Source organism: Lynx rufus, unplaced genomic scaffold (genome assembly GCF_022079265.1).
Source record: "Lynx rufus isolate CCGP_SWC_20201006 ecotype Redwood Valley unplaced genomic scaffold, mLynRuf1.p SCAF_3, whole genome shotgun sequence".
NCBI lineage: Eukaryota > Metazoa > Chordata > Mammalia > Carnivora > Felidae > Lynx > Lynx rufus.
Window position 1 is genome coordinate 1,873,223 of NW_025814845.1, and position 16,510 is coordinate 1,889,732.

At 57.3% G+C, this 16,510-nt stretch overlaps 1 protein-coding gene across 1 annotated transcript in view; it reads left to right on the top strand.

Moving 5' to 3' along the window:
- CUNH4orf50 (chromosome unknown C4orf50 homolog) overlaps positions 1-3,685 on the top strand; it is a 47,639-nt gene extending 43,954 nt beyond the window's left edge. Inside the window, exon 13 of the mRNA XM_047091306.1 lies at positions 3,426-3,685. Within this exon, the coding sequence (XP_046947262.1) occupies positions 3,426-3,677 (252 nt within the window). The 3' untranslated portion in view covers positions 3,678-3,685. The remainder of the gene's footprint in view (positions 1-3,425) is intronic.
- The last annotated feature ends 12,825 nt before the right edge of the window (positions 3,686-16,510 follow it).

Genomic DNA, 16,510 nt, shown 5'->3' on the forward strand with positions numbered 1-16,510 from the left:
CTGGTGACTTTAATTTTAAATTACTCGTCTACAGGTTTATTACCTAAGAATGAGTACTTTTTTTGTTTTTTTGTTTTTTTCCTAGCTTTGATCTTTTCCTAGGAAAATTTCCTCTGACTTTTGACCTTTGGCCTGGCTTATCCCAAGCAATAGAAGGCATTCTAGAAAAAGGAAACAGTACCCGCAAAGACGGAGGGGTCAATGCTCCTCAGGTGTCAGGGGCATTGCGGGCAGTTAAATGTGGCTGTGGCAGGAAGTAAGAAGGTGTAGAGAGGGGTCTTAGAGATCCCAGTGGTGATGTTAAAAATTTTTTAATGTTTTGTTTATTTATTTATTCATTTTTGAAGGACACAGAGAGAGAGTGTGTGTGTGTAAGCGGGGGAGGGACAGAGAGAGAGAGAGGGAGACACAGAATCCGAAGCAGGCTCCAGGCTCTGAGCTGTCAGCACACAGCCCAATGCGGGGCTCGAACCCATGAACCGTGAGATCATGACCTGAGCTGAAGTCGGATGTTTAACCAACTGAGCCACCCAGGTGCCCCCCGGTGATGATGATGATGAGAGTAACAGTGGGAAAGAAGCCCCCCGCCCCCTTCCCGAATGCCTGCTCGCCGTGTGCAATGCACTGGCTCTTCCAGTCCTCACGAGGGGCTTACAGAATAGGTATCAGAATTTGCCCCCTTTACCTGTGAGAAAAGACGAGGCGCAGAGGAGGTATATAGCCGACCCTGGGTCACGCAGTTCATAGGCAGCAGAGCTGGGGTCCCACCCAGGCAGCCTGGCTCTGGAGCTGGGGCTGCGGCCGCTGAGTGGCCAGACGGTGAGAAGCCTTCACGGGAGGGATGGGAACAGTGTCTCCTGCCCCCTGCACGGCCCAGCCTGGAGTTCAGGGTGAGAAAAACCCCGCGAGGGCGTGCGCTAGGTGGTGCTGGCCAGAAACTTGAGGAAATGGGCAGAGCATAAACTGAATGAATGAATGAATGAATGAGTGAACCAGAAGGTGCTCCAAGTTTCCGGATTGTTCTTTAGCTTTCTTCAGAGTCATTGCCACGCACGTCGAATGCCACCATTAAACACGCTTCCTCCATTGGACGCAGTGACAAATCCGCGGGATGTTGGCCTGACTCTGCAGCGAGATGATGGGATGTCGGTACAGGCATTTTTGTCCCCCTGCTTTGCGAGCACCTGGCCCACAGGGGGCCCTCTCAAGGGCCTGTGGGACGCAGAATCAGAGCGAGGGGCTGGTGGGCTCTTTCTCTAGAAGGTCCCGGGGCACCTGCTCCCCCCCCCCCACCCCACGCAGGCTGCACCCTGCTCCGCTGTGCAGGGCGTCAAGAAGTAGAGAGCCCGTTGCCTTGTGGGACAACAGATTGCGAGCCGTAGATCCGGGCTGGCTCGAGGGGAAGGGCTTCCTGTGGCGAAAATGAGTTTGTTAAATAACTACACTAGGGGATCAGTGACCTAGCAGCAAAACGAGGTCATTGTTGAAGGGCAGTAGCTAAATTTGTCACATGTCACAATTCTCTTATTTTATGGTCGAGCTTAGAGAAAAGAAAAAAGAAAGAAGGCAGGGAGGGCCTGGAAATACACGCAAATATCCCAAGAAGGCTGGTAAACCTTTGGTGATGGAGGCAATGTCTGTCCCTGTGTCACAGACTGGTCATGCCACTGCCCCACTGAAGACCCTTCATCTGTCCTGTGTGTGACAGCCGGCTGTAGGGGTGAACGGTGCAGGCCCAGGGGTTGAGCGACCTGGGCTCAAATCCTGCCTCTGCCTCCTGTTAGCTGTGTGGCCATAGGCAAGTCACTTAACCTCTCTGGGCCTCTGTTTCTTCATCTGTACAATGAGGTAATAATCCTAGTTGCCTCTTTGGGTTAAAGACGGAATGGATCGATATGTATACATTGCTTAGCATGATATCCGGCACATCATAGGAGCTCCAGAAATGTTCGCGGCCATAGGCTGATATTGTACTACCTTCTCGCGACAGAATCTGCGGTTTCATGAGGTTTAAACTATTATCATCGACAAGCGCAGATTCCTTAAGTTGCTGGTTGCACGTTACTCTACGTGCAATGACCTTCAGCTTTTATTTTTTTTTTTAAATTTGTTTTCAACGTTTTTTATTTATTTTTGGGACAGAGAGAGACAGAGCATGAACGGGGGAGGGGCAGAGAGAGAGGGAGACACAGAATCGGAAACAGGCTCCAGGCTCTGAGCCATCAGCCCAGAGCCCGACGCGGGGCTCGAACTCACGGACCGCGAGATCGTGACCTGGCTGAAGTCGGACGCTTAACCGACTGCGCCACCCAGGCGCCCTGACCTTCAGCTTTTAACAGCAGAATCCTGCTCCTTCTCGAAAGTCTGGCTCAGACACCGCCTCCTCCAGGAGGCCTTCCTGCCCCTCAGTGTACGGTCAGTGCTCCCCTCCCGGGTGCTCCACTGGCGGGTGCGTGGGCCTCTCTTCCGGCACTGATTCGGCAGCGGACCTCCACGTTTTTTGGCCTGCCTGTGCCGCTGCGGGGGGGAGCACCCTGGGGGAGGGGCCGGTCCAGGCGGGGCACACGGGCCAGCGCCCGATGACCGGCATTTCCTCTCCTTCCTGGCTGTGCCTTTCTCAGCCATCAGTGGAACTGCGTGTGCCACGCCACCCACTGGTCACGGCCTCCCGAGGGCATGGGAGAAGTTTGCTCCCTTCTGCCCGTCTGAGTGCTGAGGCCCTCTGCCAGTGGTGTAGGACTGACACTGCCCAGCATGGGGATCCTTCCTTCCGTCATTTGCGGGGAAGGTGCTCGATAACTGTGGATGCTGGGCAGGGAGGGCTGACATGCGTATGCTAGGGGAGGGTGGAGCTCCAGAAAGAGTGGGTGGGGCTTTGAGGGCAGGTGGGCTTGGGTTCAGCAGCTGCATAGATTTAGGTGAGCTATTTAGGGTCTCTGAAACAGGCACCTGTTTCCCCATCGGTCATGCGGGCCTGATGACAGCCTGGTGGGAGGGCTCAGTGGAAACAGGTGAACCAGCTCGATGACAAGAGCCGTGGGCGGTGCCCGGCATGAGGTCGGCAGCCAGTCGACATCGATTGCCGTTTGATGGGACACTCGCCATCTCTCGTCCCTGCAAACAAGAAACGTCCCCGCTCTATGGGGACACCATCAGTGATTGTCCTGGCAGACACCTGCTGGATGACGTGGTGAGGGCCACCCCCCAGCCCCTGTTCCTCCCCCGCCGCACCGTGAAGGCATCGTGTGCCTCGTTGAGCTGTATAGGAGGACGTGAGCGGTGCAGGGGGAGCACTCGTGCCGGGCACACAAAGCCTCCGCAAATGTTCCTTCCTGTTGCCGTCTCTTCCCTGGATGAGTGTGGGATGAGGGGGCTTTTACGAGCTTGGAGAGGCAGAGACCATTTCATTCTGCTCTTGCCTCCAGCTTCCCCCGCCCTCAGGGCCGACGCCTGGTCCCGGAGCGTGTCCGTGTCCGGCTGCAGCCGCCGTGGAGCCCGCGTGCCCTGCGCGACGCCCGCGGGGAGAAGGCGGGCTGTCCTGTCCCGTCCTCCGTGCCGATGACCCCCCGCCACCCTCTGAGCTCCTGAGTCCTGCGAGGATCCTGGCTTTCCACAAAGAGCTCACACAAAGCATTCGCGGCAATGCCCAGGTCCATCGATCACCGCTGGAGTTATAAATTTAATAGAAGCGCTCACGCTCCGGGGCCGTTTCATAGACTCCATAAATATTTGAAGCCGAGCCTTCAGACACGGCTTTAAGGAATTGGTAGCAATCAAAGCCCTCATTCGGTGGCAAGTGGTTTTGCCTCTGGCTCGGGGGTCTGTGCTGCTCGTCGGAGCTTGGGAGAAATACGCGACTGTGCCCGACACATTCCGAGAGCTTTGTCAAGGCAGCAAAGGGAATATTTACCGTACCAAAACCTATTGAAAGACTGGTCCGGTGGTTCTCAACTGGGCGTGATTTTTCCCAACCAGGGAAAAAATTGGCAACGTCCGGAGACATTTTCTTTGGTCCTAACTCGGAAGCCGCTCCCGGCATCTAGTGGGTAGAGGCCGGGGATGCCGTTAAACATCCCACGATGCACAAGGCAGTGTCCTAGAACACAGGTAATCCAGCCCAGATGTCAACAGCGCCAGGGTTGGGAACCCCTGAACTGGTCTATCAGCTCCTAACATTGACAGCCACAGAGACCTGTGTTGTTATTTTCCTGCCCTTGGGGCCCCTCCCCGTGTGTGAAAAGAGTTTTGTCTACTAGATGAAATGCTTGATTTAAGTAATTATATATTTTACATGTTAAGGCATTAAAACCCATCGGAACTTTCTAATAAGGCCCATTCGTTCAACCAACGTTTGTTGACATCCAGCGAATGCCAGGAAGTATAATGTGAGGGGGAGGGAGGTGAGCCAACTCTGGTCCCTGCCTCAGGTTGCTCACGGGGCAATGGGAGACACACGTATGAACCACGCACCGTGTAGCTCATTAAAAGTGCTGTGAGTTGTGGTGAGACGAAGGTAAAGGCCCTTTCTGCCCGGCCTCGGAAAATGGAGGTCATTCAGGAGGGGATGGCTGAGCAGAGCCCCTGGGCCCACTGAGGTGTTCAACACACAGGTGAGGTAGGGAAGGGTGTTGCAGTCAAAGGGAACAGCACGTGCAAAGGCCCCGAGGCATGGAACTGAACTTTGTGCGTGTCATTAAAGACGTGTGCAAAGCAGCCCCTGGCCCAGCCAGCTACGAGGGGTTCCTGCCTCATCCCATCCTGCACCCCTCTCTTTCCTCCTGAGAATAGGACTTATGCCCTGACCTGGGTGTAGGACTCAGGGGTGAAGAAAATGCATCTATCCTGAGGGCAAGCCGCCCAACAAAAGAATCAAGGGGCCTTGCACCACTCATGCCCAGATCCTGTCCCCGGGCTCACCAATCAGAGACACCATCTCTGTCTCTGGAAAGGGACTGGTGAAGGGTTGAGGGAAAGGTCAGAGTTACCTGTCCGGTTCCGTTCCCCCCTGGAATGTCTTGTCACTTCGGGCCAAGGAGGTATCGGGACCAGAGACCTGGGGCTCCCGGGGCAGCAGGCAAATGTGTAGATTTTACTTGAATGCGGTTGAACTTTAAATATTGGGAAGTGCAGGGAGGTCCCATCTACCCTTCCCCTGGCCTCCCGTAACGTTCACATCTTATACACCTGACCACGCGGCAGTGACAGAAACCAACGGATTTATTTTGAGGGAACCCGGGGGAGCCATTGATTCGTAAGAAAAGCGGGGCCGTCGAGCCAGCGACAACACCCTGAGCTGCCGCCACCGTGATGAACCCAAGGGGCTGCGTGATGGGTCATCACATCCATCCACCTGTCCTTGCGCTGATTTGCCAACGGACCCACCCATCCGTTTGTTCAGTGCGCATTCAACGCTAACTGCCATGTGAGGTCAGGTCCCGGGAAGCAGGAACAAAGAAGATGTGGTCGGTCCGTATCCCCCAGGACCTCCTGGCAACCGTGCGTCCCCATCAGGTGCTCAAGGAACCCCCGATGTTGGAAAACACTGTTGTAATTACTGCCATTCCGGCCACCAACGCCAGCCACGGAATTGCCAGCCGTGTGGCGTCCTATACAGCTGGTCCCTCACGTCGGTGTGGGACCTCTCTTTGGGCCCTTTCTCCACCTTTATTTTGGGACAACGCCGTCAGCTTTGGGCACTGGGACTACGAGGAAGAGGAGGGATGAGCCAGGTGAGGCCGGGCAACAGCCAGCCGAACCTCACTGCTAAGCCGGCCGGATGCTCTCGAGGCCACCCCTGATCTCCAGGACGCTCCCCCCGGGTTCGGGGGCCCTGCCGCCTGTCACGTGAGTGCTCCGCCTCCTGCTTCTCATAGCCTGGGCCTCGGCGGAGAGGCGACTGGGGAAAACCCATTAAAGGAAGCCAAGGCAATCTTTGTAGCATAACACGGTGATTCCGTAATAAATCATCTTCCGAAGCCAGAAACCACTTATCAACCGGCCTGGAGCTGGCACTTCCTGTCGCCTCAAGCCGGGTCGTTGCTTGGGGCTGTGACTCCCTGGTGGTGCATTTGCGATGGCGGATGAAGGACTCTGGCATTTTCTTCACCTCCACCGTAGACCCCAGCCCTGGGAAGGGGCCACCCCCTCGCTGGGCCCGATGTGGCCAGCGCCCAGTCTGGTCAGATGCCCCCGGGGTGGAGGCTGCACCAGCTGGGGCGGCAGAGTGGGGTCAGGCAGGAACCCGGCACGCAGAAGCTGGGGTCAGGCCGCCCCCCCACACCGGGAACCGCACTGTGAGTGACCCGAGGCCTCCAGGGAGCGACCAGATGGACCGGCCCGGCTGCCGCGGCAGAAAACAATTTGTCAGAGGGCTGTCAATAAACAGCCACGGTGACCTTCTTTGGGACTGCCTGCCCAGGCTCTGCAGAACGGAAGCCCTGAGCCCGAGCGAGGTAATGCACTCCCCCCCCACCCCCACCCCTCACTCCTGCAAAAGGGCCCCACCCGGGCTCTTAAGCAAATCAGATGAGAGTGTTGGCCTGGCCTGTGGCCAAGCTGCAGGGAATGTTAAGTGCGTGTCTCTCCCGGCCCCCTGATTCATTGTCCTGCCCTCCGGGGAGGCATTTTCCTCTAGTGGAAGAGGTTCTGCTCAGCAGACACTTCCTGGGGCACCTGCTGGGGCGGGTGAAGGGCCAGGAGCTGGGTCACAGGGGCCTCGTTCCAGGTTTCCATCCTTCAGGCCCCTGGCGGGCAGATGTGCGGGCGGACCAAGACCTCCTGGCGTGGGCCGGGTGCAGCGGGGCGAACGCCGGGCCCGGGGGCACAGAGCCGCTTAAGCAGCGAAGGGTCAGCGAGGACTTCCTGGAGGAAGTGCCAACTGTGACGGGTCCTGGAGATGAGCAGGGGTCAGCCCCGGAGGGAGGCGGCAGCCACGTGTGCAAAGGCCTGGGGTGCAGTCGGGGGGCGGGTAGGAAGCAGGGTGGACGTACTTGTCTTTCTGTAATCCTGGGGTCGAAGTTGCCAGAAGGAAGGTGCTGCCTTTTTCTGCTGTGATTCTCTCGTTTTATTGAACGTATGCATTTGGTAGAAGGAAGACATTTTCATTCTTCAAAATCTGGAAGGCGCAGAAGGTGTGCACAGGGCCAGCTTCTTCCTTTTCCTCTCCCTTCCCCAGGGGCCAACAGGTCCCAGTTTCTTTTTTCTTTTTTGAAGTATTTATTTTTGGGGGGGGCATGATCGGAGGAGGGGCAGAGAGGGAGGGAGAGAGAATCCCAAGCAGGCTGTGAGCTGTCAGCTCAGAGCCCAGCGGGGCTTGAACCCACAAACCGTGAGATCATGACCTGAGCCGACGTAAAGAGTCGGACGCTTAACCGGCTGAGCCCCCCAGGCGCCCCAGGGTGCCAAGGAGGGATTTCTTACGAATCCCTCTGGAGATGCTGGCGTGCTATAAGCGGTGGCCCAGGGACACGCACATCTGTGCCCCGAGGGAGGCGCTCCGTACCGTCCTGCCCCCGGGGCCTTTCCATCAACGCTATCTTGGTGTCTGTGCTGCATCAGAACATACGTTTCGCCTTCGTGTTTCAACAGTTGCGTTGTTTTCCACGTGTGGCTTCTACCCGTCCTCTTTCGACGGACGTCTGCGTCGTTTGTGATCTGTTGCCGTTCAAGCCGGTGCCGTGGTGCAAATGCTCGCACATACGCCTGGCTCGAAGCACAGCCTGCTGCCCGCCCCCCTCCCCACCCCGGGGAGGTCCCACTTGCAAGGCTTGGGGGTCCTGGCTGCCCGCAGCCCTGCCATGTTCTTCCAATTCAGCATCTACCTTCCAGCCCCTACCATGTGCCCAGCGTGGTTGGAGGTGGTGAGCTAGACAGAGGGGGCCCTCGCCCTCACCAGGGAGCTGCTGAGTGGGGACGTGAGAGTTTGTAAGCAGGTGTTTCCTTCCTGACCCAGTGAGGGACCATCTGGGTTTCCATCCTGCAGACGCTCACAGCCTGGGTGGGACGCGATGTGTGGTGGGAGTGACCTCAGGGCAGGGGAGCTGGGATCTGGACACCGGGGACGGATGACGACAAGGCAGCAGGCAGCTAGAGGCAGCGGGGAGCAGAGAAGGTGGCGTTCAGGCTGAGCCACGAGGGGCGATACGGTCCCCAGAGCAGAGGTGGTGGCCTGGGTGGGGCCGGCAGGAAGGGACCTAGGGTTTCTGAGCCACGCTGTGCGCTGGGCTCCGTGCTCGGTGGCTGGCACCCCAGGTCCCAGGGTCGACGCCCGGCAGGGGCCTAGGAAGCCGGAGGTGGCCGGAGGGCCCCAGGCAGACGACCCCACGCAGCAGGTGGTGCCGACACCTGCATCCACGGCCCCGGAGGCTGGGTTTCCTCCTGTAAAAAGGAAGTGGCATCACTCTGAACACAGTCTCACCACGCCGGAGCCTTGCCGGGGTCTGATGTCTGTGACACACGCCCTGTCCCTGCGCGTCCCTCTTTCCCTCCCTTTTTTGCTGGCGCTCAGGAGCTCGGCCCACACCCTGCTTCAGCTCACTTCTCTGTGCCTCAGTTTTCTCATCTGTCAAATGGGGATGCCTGCCTCCCAGGGAGGGTCTGAGGGACCAGTGAGTTCACACACCCCGAGCGCTGAGAAAAGGCCCTCGAGCACCGTGGCGAGTACGGACGCCCGTCCGATGTGTTGTCTCTGCACCGGATTTTTGAAAACCAGAAAGGATGAGAGTCCTGGGAGGCAGAGCAGGAGAGAGGGCGGCCTAGTGACGCGGCCCAGCCAGTGCTCAGGACCGAAAGCTGATTGGGGGGTGGGGGGCAGGGGGCAAAAGAGACCGGAATGCGGTCTCACTGCCGCTTGGGCCCCGCGTGTGGTGACGCAGCCGAGCTTTCCGGGGCCGCAGCAGACCGGCTTGTAAATTTAGTCCCGAAAGCGGCCACCCGGTCCCCGCGGGCTGAGGCCTTGCACTGGCCCTCGCCACCCCAGCGCGAAGCGGTGCACCCCCTCCGGGGTCTCTGGGCCTTTCTATTGCTCTGCCTTCCCAGAGAGCGGAGGGTCTCCTTGCCGGGATCCTTCCGGAGACGGCCAGGGGCAGCTGACTTCCTTCCGTTTCCTGAAAGTCCCTGTTTATTTATCTGGAAGAGTGCTCACTTCTGCTGCTCGAGTGTGTCCTTTTTCTTCCTTTGGACCCTTTTAAAACTAACAAATCTAACATGGGCCGTGGAAGCTTAGAGAGAGAGAGAGCTAGTCTACTCGCGCCACAACCCCGGCTCTGCTCCCTGGCAACCGCATGACCTTGAGCAAGCTACTTAACCTCTCTGTGCCTCTGTCTCCTTCCCGGGAAAAGGATGCAAATAACAGAATCCACCTCAGGGAGTGTATTCTGGAAGGACTGGGTAGAGGCTAGGAGCCTGATCCTTAGCTGTTGGCGGTATTGATGGTTTCCTAAAGCACAGCCGGTCAGCACCCCTTCACCTAGAAAGCCAGCAGCCGCTGTCAGGCAGAGGAAGCACTTCACCAACAAAGAACTCACTGTGTGGCGTGTGAAATGAGTTCCCGGGCTCCCCCTTCCCCCTTCGAGCCCGTGGGAGCAGCTCCGTGATGGATCAGGGCAGGCTCCAGCCTCGAGTTCTGCTTGCCTGCCAGCCGTGGCCTCTCTATATGGCCTCGGGCAAGTTTAGCGCCTCTGGGCCTCAGTGTTCTTATCTGTAAAATGGGGACACTTACACTTACAAAGTCCAGAGTCCCCTCACTGTGTAAGCTATGATGATTTCTGCTGTCATTAAATTCGTCACCTGCGCAAGTCAGGGGACAGTGTCAAGCTGCCCGTTGTGGGAGTCAACAGCACACAGCGCCCCTGATCCGTCATCACCCTGGGCACGGCGCCCCTGTGGCTCCAGGCCGGCCCCGTGTCTCTGGACCTTCTCGCTGTCCAGCCTGCGAGGGAAGGGCTTCGTGCCCATTTTGAAGCTGAGAAAACTGAGGCCCAGACTACTAGAGCCAGGATTTGAGTCCCCGTCTGTAGGGCTCTGACCCTGAAATCAGCTTTCTTTCCAACCGGGCGCGCAGGTCCTCACGTCTGTACCCTTGTAACCCACCCCCCCTGCATGCTGCGTGTGTTACTGTCTGCTTCTAGGGAGGAGTTAGACCTAAAAAAAAAGACATAGATACGAGAAAAAGAATGTGTGTCGCAGAAGCATGAAACCTTAGGGTCAATCATAGGTGAAGAGGGAGTAGGACAGAATAATTATTCTGGGCCCTGAGGCTGTGGGTAGGTACCCATAGCCATACCCAAACCCAACTGAATGGAAAAGTGAGTTCTGAGCTTCCTGGTAGCCGAGGCAAAAAAGGGGAGTGGCATGGGCTGTCCCGCGCTGACTTTCCAATAAAAGGAAACAGGTTTGGAGAACGTTTCTTGCAGCTCTGAGCCCGGAGGGCAGGCCTCCTGAGGGTCTCTAGACTGTGGCCAGGACAAATGGCGACTCGTGTCCCTGGTGACACGCCTCCACAACCTTGGGGAGGGAAGGCACCTCTAGCTGAAGCCGTGCCCTGCCTCTCCCTCGGCCACGCCAGGCTTTGTGGGGTTCTCACGGCTCCCTGGGCTGAGCAGCGTAAGTTGCCCTTTAGGGATGCGACCCGTGGAGAAGCTTCGGCCGTGTTCTACGTCTACTCTGCTTGTGGGGCGCAGAACTCCCTGCCATCCTCCAAAGCCCTTCCCCTCTGCGGCAGTGCCCAGCTCAGGGGGCTCCGCGCTGGATTTCCTGCCAGGAGCTAATCCCCCTCCCGCCCTCCCCGTCCACCACACACACACACACACACACACACACACAGACGCACACAGCAATTCCCTCCTCGGCTATAAATCTCAGCTAAGTGCTCTCCTGGGCTCCCGGACCCACTGGGGCTGAGCTTCAGGACCGGCAGTCCCAGTGGCCTCGAGTAGCCAACCCCCCGTCGTTAACCATGGTTCGTTATTGGGTGCGAGCCGTTACTGCGGGCCTGTTGTGTTTTTGCTGTCCTGGGTTCCAGGTAGGCAGCGCTGGGTCAGAGAATACCTGCTGGGGGTGGGGGAGGGGGCCCGCTGTCAGGTAGCAGGAACCAGCCAGCCAGCCACCCTCCCCACTCTTCCAGGGCTGCTGTGTCTGGTTGTTCAGGTTGTGTACTGAACAAAGCATCTGGCCGGGGGCAAAAAGAGGTGAAATCCACCCTTACCCTCTCCTTGCCAAGTGCCTGTCTGAAGAGACCAAGGCCACTGATTCCTCCCTTTACCCCCAAGTAGGCTGAGCCCTGCGTCCTCAGTCCTGTGTCAGGAGCTTAAGGCCTCCTCTGCCCCAGCACCAAGCTGAGGGGAGAGACGGAGCACTGGACCCGGAGCCAAGGGGCCTGGGCCCACTCCCAGGGCTGCTTCCCGATACATGCGTGTGCCCAGGTGAGTCACTTACTTCTCTGTGCTCATTGGCCGAAGCGTCGCTATTACGGCATCGTAAACCAGCCCGAGTTCAGCCTCCTGGAAAATCGATTCTCACACTCTCGGGTCTGCAGGTTGACTTGGCTGCGGCCAGCCAGGCTGGGTTCGGGCTGCGAGCTGGGTTCGGGCCGGCTCCCCCTGCCACCGTGTCCTCCTTGGGATTCTCGGAATCCCTCCTCCGGCCACCTGGGCCTGGTCCTCCGCGGCACGGAGGAGGGCACACAGAGCAGCGAAGCCTCTTGACCCCTCTGCTCAGAACAGTCAAAATGAGTCGCGGGAACAGGTTGAACATCCACAGGGTGAGGAAATACGCGCCCCCCGCCCCCTCCCCCGAGTTACAAGCTCACGCGGCAGGCAGACGAACCGGTCAGAAACCCCAACCCGCCACCCCCTCGCAGCAGGACTTGAGTGCGTCCTGTGCGGTTCAGCGGTCAGGGTGGGAGGTGACCAGCTGTGCAGAGTGGCCATCACAGCGGTGACTTTGTGTCCACTGCCTTCCTCCTCTGCCGTTCTTTGAATATCTTTATGTTGACATAAACTGTTTTGAGCAAATCCAAAATTCGCCAGGGACATCCATGTGCCCCAAGCGGAGTGAGGGGTGGAGGGCCCCCTGGTGCACACAGCCCCGCTTGTGGGCCTCAGTGTCCCCGCTGGAGGGCCTGCCCGGCTGTTCCCGCCTCCGACTGGCTCCTTCCTGCCCAGTCTGCCTCCTGGCAACGCTTGGCTTTCCTTCCGGTCTGCCAAACGGATCTGAACCGAGACATCCAGAAGAGGAAAACGGAATCAAGTCCTCAGAGGGGCCAGGCGCCTTTATCTCGTGCACTGGATCTTTTAGGAAGCTGGGAATGTTTTCCCCATGGCCTCCTGGGGTGGCAAGGGCCGGCTGCCCGCCGTCCCAGGTCAGCTGGGGTGGGGTCACCGGGCTGAGCGGCCTGGGAGCCGGGACCCCTGGCCTCGCTGCTTTCTGGACAGATGTCACCACGCCTGTGTGTTTAGTCCTACTCTGTGTCCAGCCATCAGAGGTGCCCTGGCTCGTTGCCGGCTTCGCTAGGATTCTGAGGCGTGAGCTCGCCGGCTTCAGGAAATCAGCGCAGCAGGGAAAGCCGGAAAGCTTAACTTCCGTTCTCCTTCTCTCTCTCTCTTCTTCTTGCTCCTCTGTGCATGTGCACATGGGTGTGCGTGTGTGCATATGTGTGTGCGTGGGTCCTCAGATACTCAGAATACATCCAGGACCCGACCACTTGTTACCAACCCCAACAAGGACCGGTTGTCCTGCGGACATATTCCCAGTGCCTGAAACACTGACTGGCACACACTGGGGGCTCCGTGTTTGTGGAATGAATGCGTGAGTCGGTTGGCTTCAGCTTCCCACTCCAGTTTTGCCCTCCCCCGTCCATCAGAGCGGTCATACCCTGGGTGCAGGTGACTCTGCTGTACTGTGACTAGGACAGTCATCTGGTGTGACTATTTCATGCTATGTGGTGAATGGCTGCTAGTGTCGAGGGACATTTGCATTTTGTGAACATGCTCATCTGAACAGAGAAATCCATTGGCATCATTTCGGAAAACACTGTTTTTACGAGAAAATACAAGCGCTCAGAAAGGAGACAGAATAACAAAAGGAGCCCCTACGTAGACGTCAGTCAGCTTCAACACTGGTTTGTTCCAGAACAATCTCGTTTCATCTGTACAGCACCCACTTCTCACATGTATTACTTTCAAGTAAAACTAGACAATTTATCACTGAATTCATAAATACTTTACAAAGCCATCATACCTCAAATAAACAATCCCTTGATTTCATCAAACACCCAATCAGTCTTCAAGTTGCCAATTGTCTCATCAGTTAATAGGTAAAATTGTTTTTTTGCAGTTTGTTGGGATCAGGATCTAGATAAGGTCCTTAAACTGTGATTTCCCGGTGTGTCTTTTTTTGTGGTAACATTTAGCATTTTAACCAATAAGTATTCACACTGTCGTACAACCATCTCCGCCATCCGTCTCCGGAACTTTCTCATCTTCCCAAACTGAAGCTCTGTCTCCGTGAAATTCTCCCTCCCCCAACCCCATTGCCTCCCCGGCCCCCGGCCCCCGCCATCTGCTTTCTGTTCACGAACCTGACTACTCTGGGGACGTCCCGTAAATGGAATCGCACCGTGTTTGCGCTTTTGTGGCCGTGTCCGCAAGGTTCATCCATGTTGTCGCATGTGGTAGAATGCCCTTCCTCTTCAAGGATGAGTCACGTTCTGCTGGGTGGACATAGTGTGTTTGTCCATTCTTCCATCAGTGGGCACTTACGGGATTGTTTTTAACGTTTTTGTTTTGTTTTGTTTTTTATTTATTTTTGGGACAGAGAGAGACAGAGCATGAACGGGGGAGGGGCAGAGAGAGAGGGAGACACAGAATCGGAAACAGGCTCCAGGCTCCGAGGCTCACTCGCTCACAAACTCATTCACTCAGTCACTCACTCATTCACCCATTCGTTCATTAACTCACTCATTCAAAACTCATTCATTCACTCATTCACTCAGTCACCCACACATTCATTCATTCACTCACTCACCCACTCATTCATTCGTGAACTCACCCACTCATTAACTCACTCACCCTCACACTCATTCATTAACTCACTCATTCATCAACTCACTAGCTCACTCATTCTCTCACTCACTAACTCATTCATTAACTTCCTCATTGACGAACTCATTCACTCACACACTCACTCACTTCCCAACTTTTACCGACTGCCTGCTCTGGGTGCTTGCTGAGGGTAGAAAGATGAGGCACTGTCCCTGGGTGATCACACACCCGAAGGAGATAACGGAATAACAGGCGACCAGGATAACAGAAGTGTTAAGGTCCCATGGGTGCACAGGGCTGGGGAGACTGGAAGAAGCGCTTTAGTGGCAAATCTGACTCCTGTCATCTTGGGCCAGGATTAGCGGATGGTGACGGTCAGCTGGCTGACGTGGGTTCCTGCTGGCCTGGCTGACAGCTCACGCTTTGACACTTTCGAAGTTTGAGTTTTTAAAGCTGGAATGCACACAAACCACCCTGACATCAGCTCCCAGAGGGACAGATCAGCTGGCATTCCTCAGGGTGGTTCCCATCCCCTGGAATCAGGGGAGCCTTGGGTTAGAGCCTGGACACAGCTGCATGCAGGGGTCTCAGTGGGAGTGACCAGGACCTCAGAGGACACACGGGAGGAACCTGCTTCGCACAGGAGTCAGCAGCTGTCAGACGAGGGAGGCCCAGGGCTGGGGCGTGGGGGGCCTGGCCTCCACAGGCTGTCAGACGAGGGAGGCCCAGGGCTGGGGCGTGGGGGGCCTGGCCTCCACAGGCTGTCAGACGAGGGAGGCCCAGGGCTGGGGCGTGGGGGGCCTGGCCTCCACAGGCTGTCAGACGAGGGAGGCCCAGGGCTGGGGCGTGGGGGGCCTGGCCTCCACAGGCTGTCAGACGAGGGAGGCCCAGGGCTGGGGCGTGGGGGGCCTGGCCTCCACAGGCTGTCAGACGAGGGAGGCCCAGGGCTGGGGCGTGGGGGGCCTGGCCTCCACAGGCTGTCAGACGAGGGAGGCCCAGGGCTGGGGCGTGGGGGGCCTGGCCTCCACAGGCTGTCAGACGAGGGAGGCCCAGGGCTGGGGCGTGGGGGGCCTGGCCTCCACAGGCTGTCAGACGAGGGAGGCCCAGGGCTGGGGCGTGGGGGGCCTGGCCTCCACAGGCTGTCAGACGAGGGAGGCCCAGGGCTGGGGTGTGGGGAGACTGACCTCCACAGACCCCGCTGCCCCTGCCGACCTGTAGACATGTGGCTCCTTAGGTCTTTTCCTACAGGCAACTTCTTATTCCGTCCGTCTGTCTCCCCTGGCTGCACTTACCTACTCCAGGGAGCAGGGAGGTGATGGACATTGAGTTCCTCCCCCATGTCTGCACCCCAAAAGAGGGCTTGACCACAGAACTCTCCAGCTGGTAGACTTTGGGTCAACAGGAAATGAAGGCCAAGTCTTGGAGGCTACATAGTTCAGCTCCTTTGTCTCACACCCCAGAAGGAAAGAGGCGACATCCCCAAGTGGGTGATTGAAGAGTGAGTGAGTGCGTTTGCTGTTGGGGGGAGGGGGAGGGGTGAGGAGAGCGAGAGCAGGAAGTCATTACCACCCAAGGGCTGCAGATGAGGACAAGGTGCTGCTACCCCAGGAGGTGGAGAGAGCTACCCTGCCATTGCCCAAGCTTTTGATGGGACAGAGAATAAATTCCGGAACCTTCTGTCTTCCCTCTCTCCAGACGCCTGCCTGCATCTCTCATTGGCAAGGAGCCAGAGACCAAGGGAAACGTTATTCTTGAGGTCAACCTCCTGGGGTCATCCTTAAGGGTGGGTGTCTTGGGTTCATCCTTCGGGGTCGGCCTCCTGGAGCCCAGAGAATGGGGCCAGGAAGGCAGAATAACCAGCAGAGTACATGAAAACACAGCAGGAGGTTCGGCTGACCAAGGTTAACCAGAGCCTACGTGCATAGTAGATACTGAACAAAAATTTGAATTTCCCACCATGATTGATAGGAGCCACTGAGATGGAGAAAGAGAGGCTGATAAGGAGTCAGGAGGCCTGGGCGGGTCCGAGCTGCAGGCCTCCTTGGGTGGGCAGTTTCAGAACACTCTGGAGCTTGCTTTGCTCCTTAGGCTACTCGTGTGAGTCACCGAATATACAGATGCTCAGTACTCACGGCCAAGAAGCTCATCTGTGAACCCTCGCAGGGTTGTCCCTTCCCCAGAGCTCTGTCTGAGGCTGATCGAACCCTAGGGAAGAGAACGTAGAGGAAGGTAACGTGAGTCTTCGGGTTTGGCCTCAGCTGGGACCTGGGCACCAGCAGCCGGCTCGGCCCCTCGGGAATCCAGGGGACAAGCTGAATCACAAATGACACCGGAAGGAAGATTAGGATGTCATGCCTTGTCCAGGCTGTCTAAACAGAGTGTTGCTTACTAAGGGGACCCTCCACTCTCTGCCCTGGCTCCCTTACGCAGTGGGGGCTGGGGGCTCCAATGACCCCAGGAGATCCTCCTGT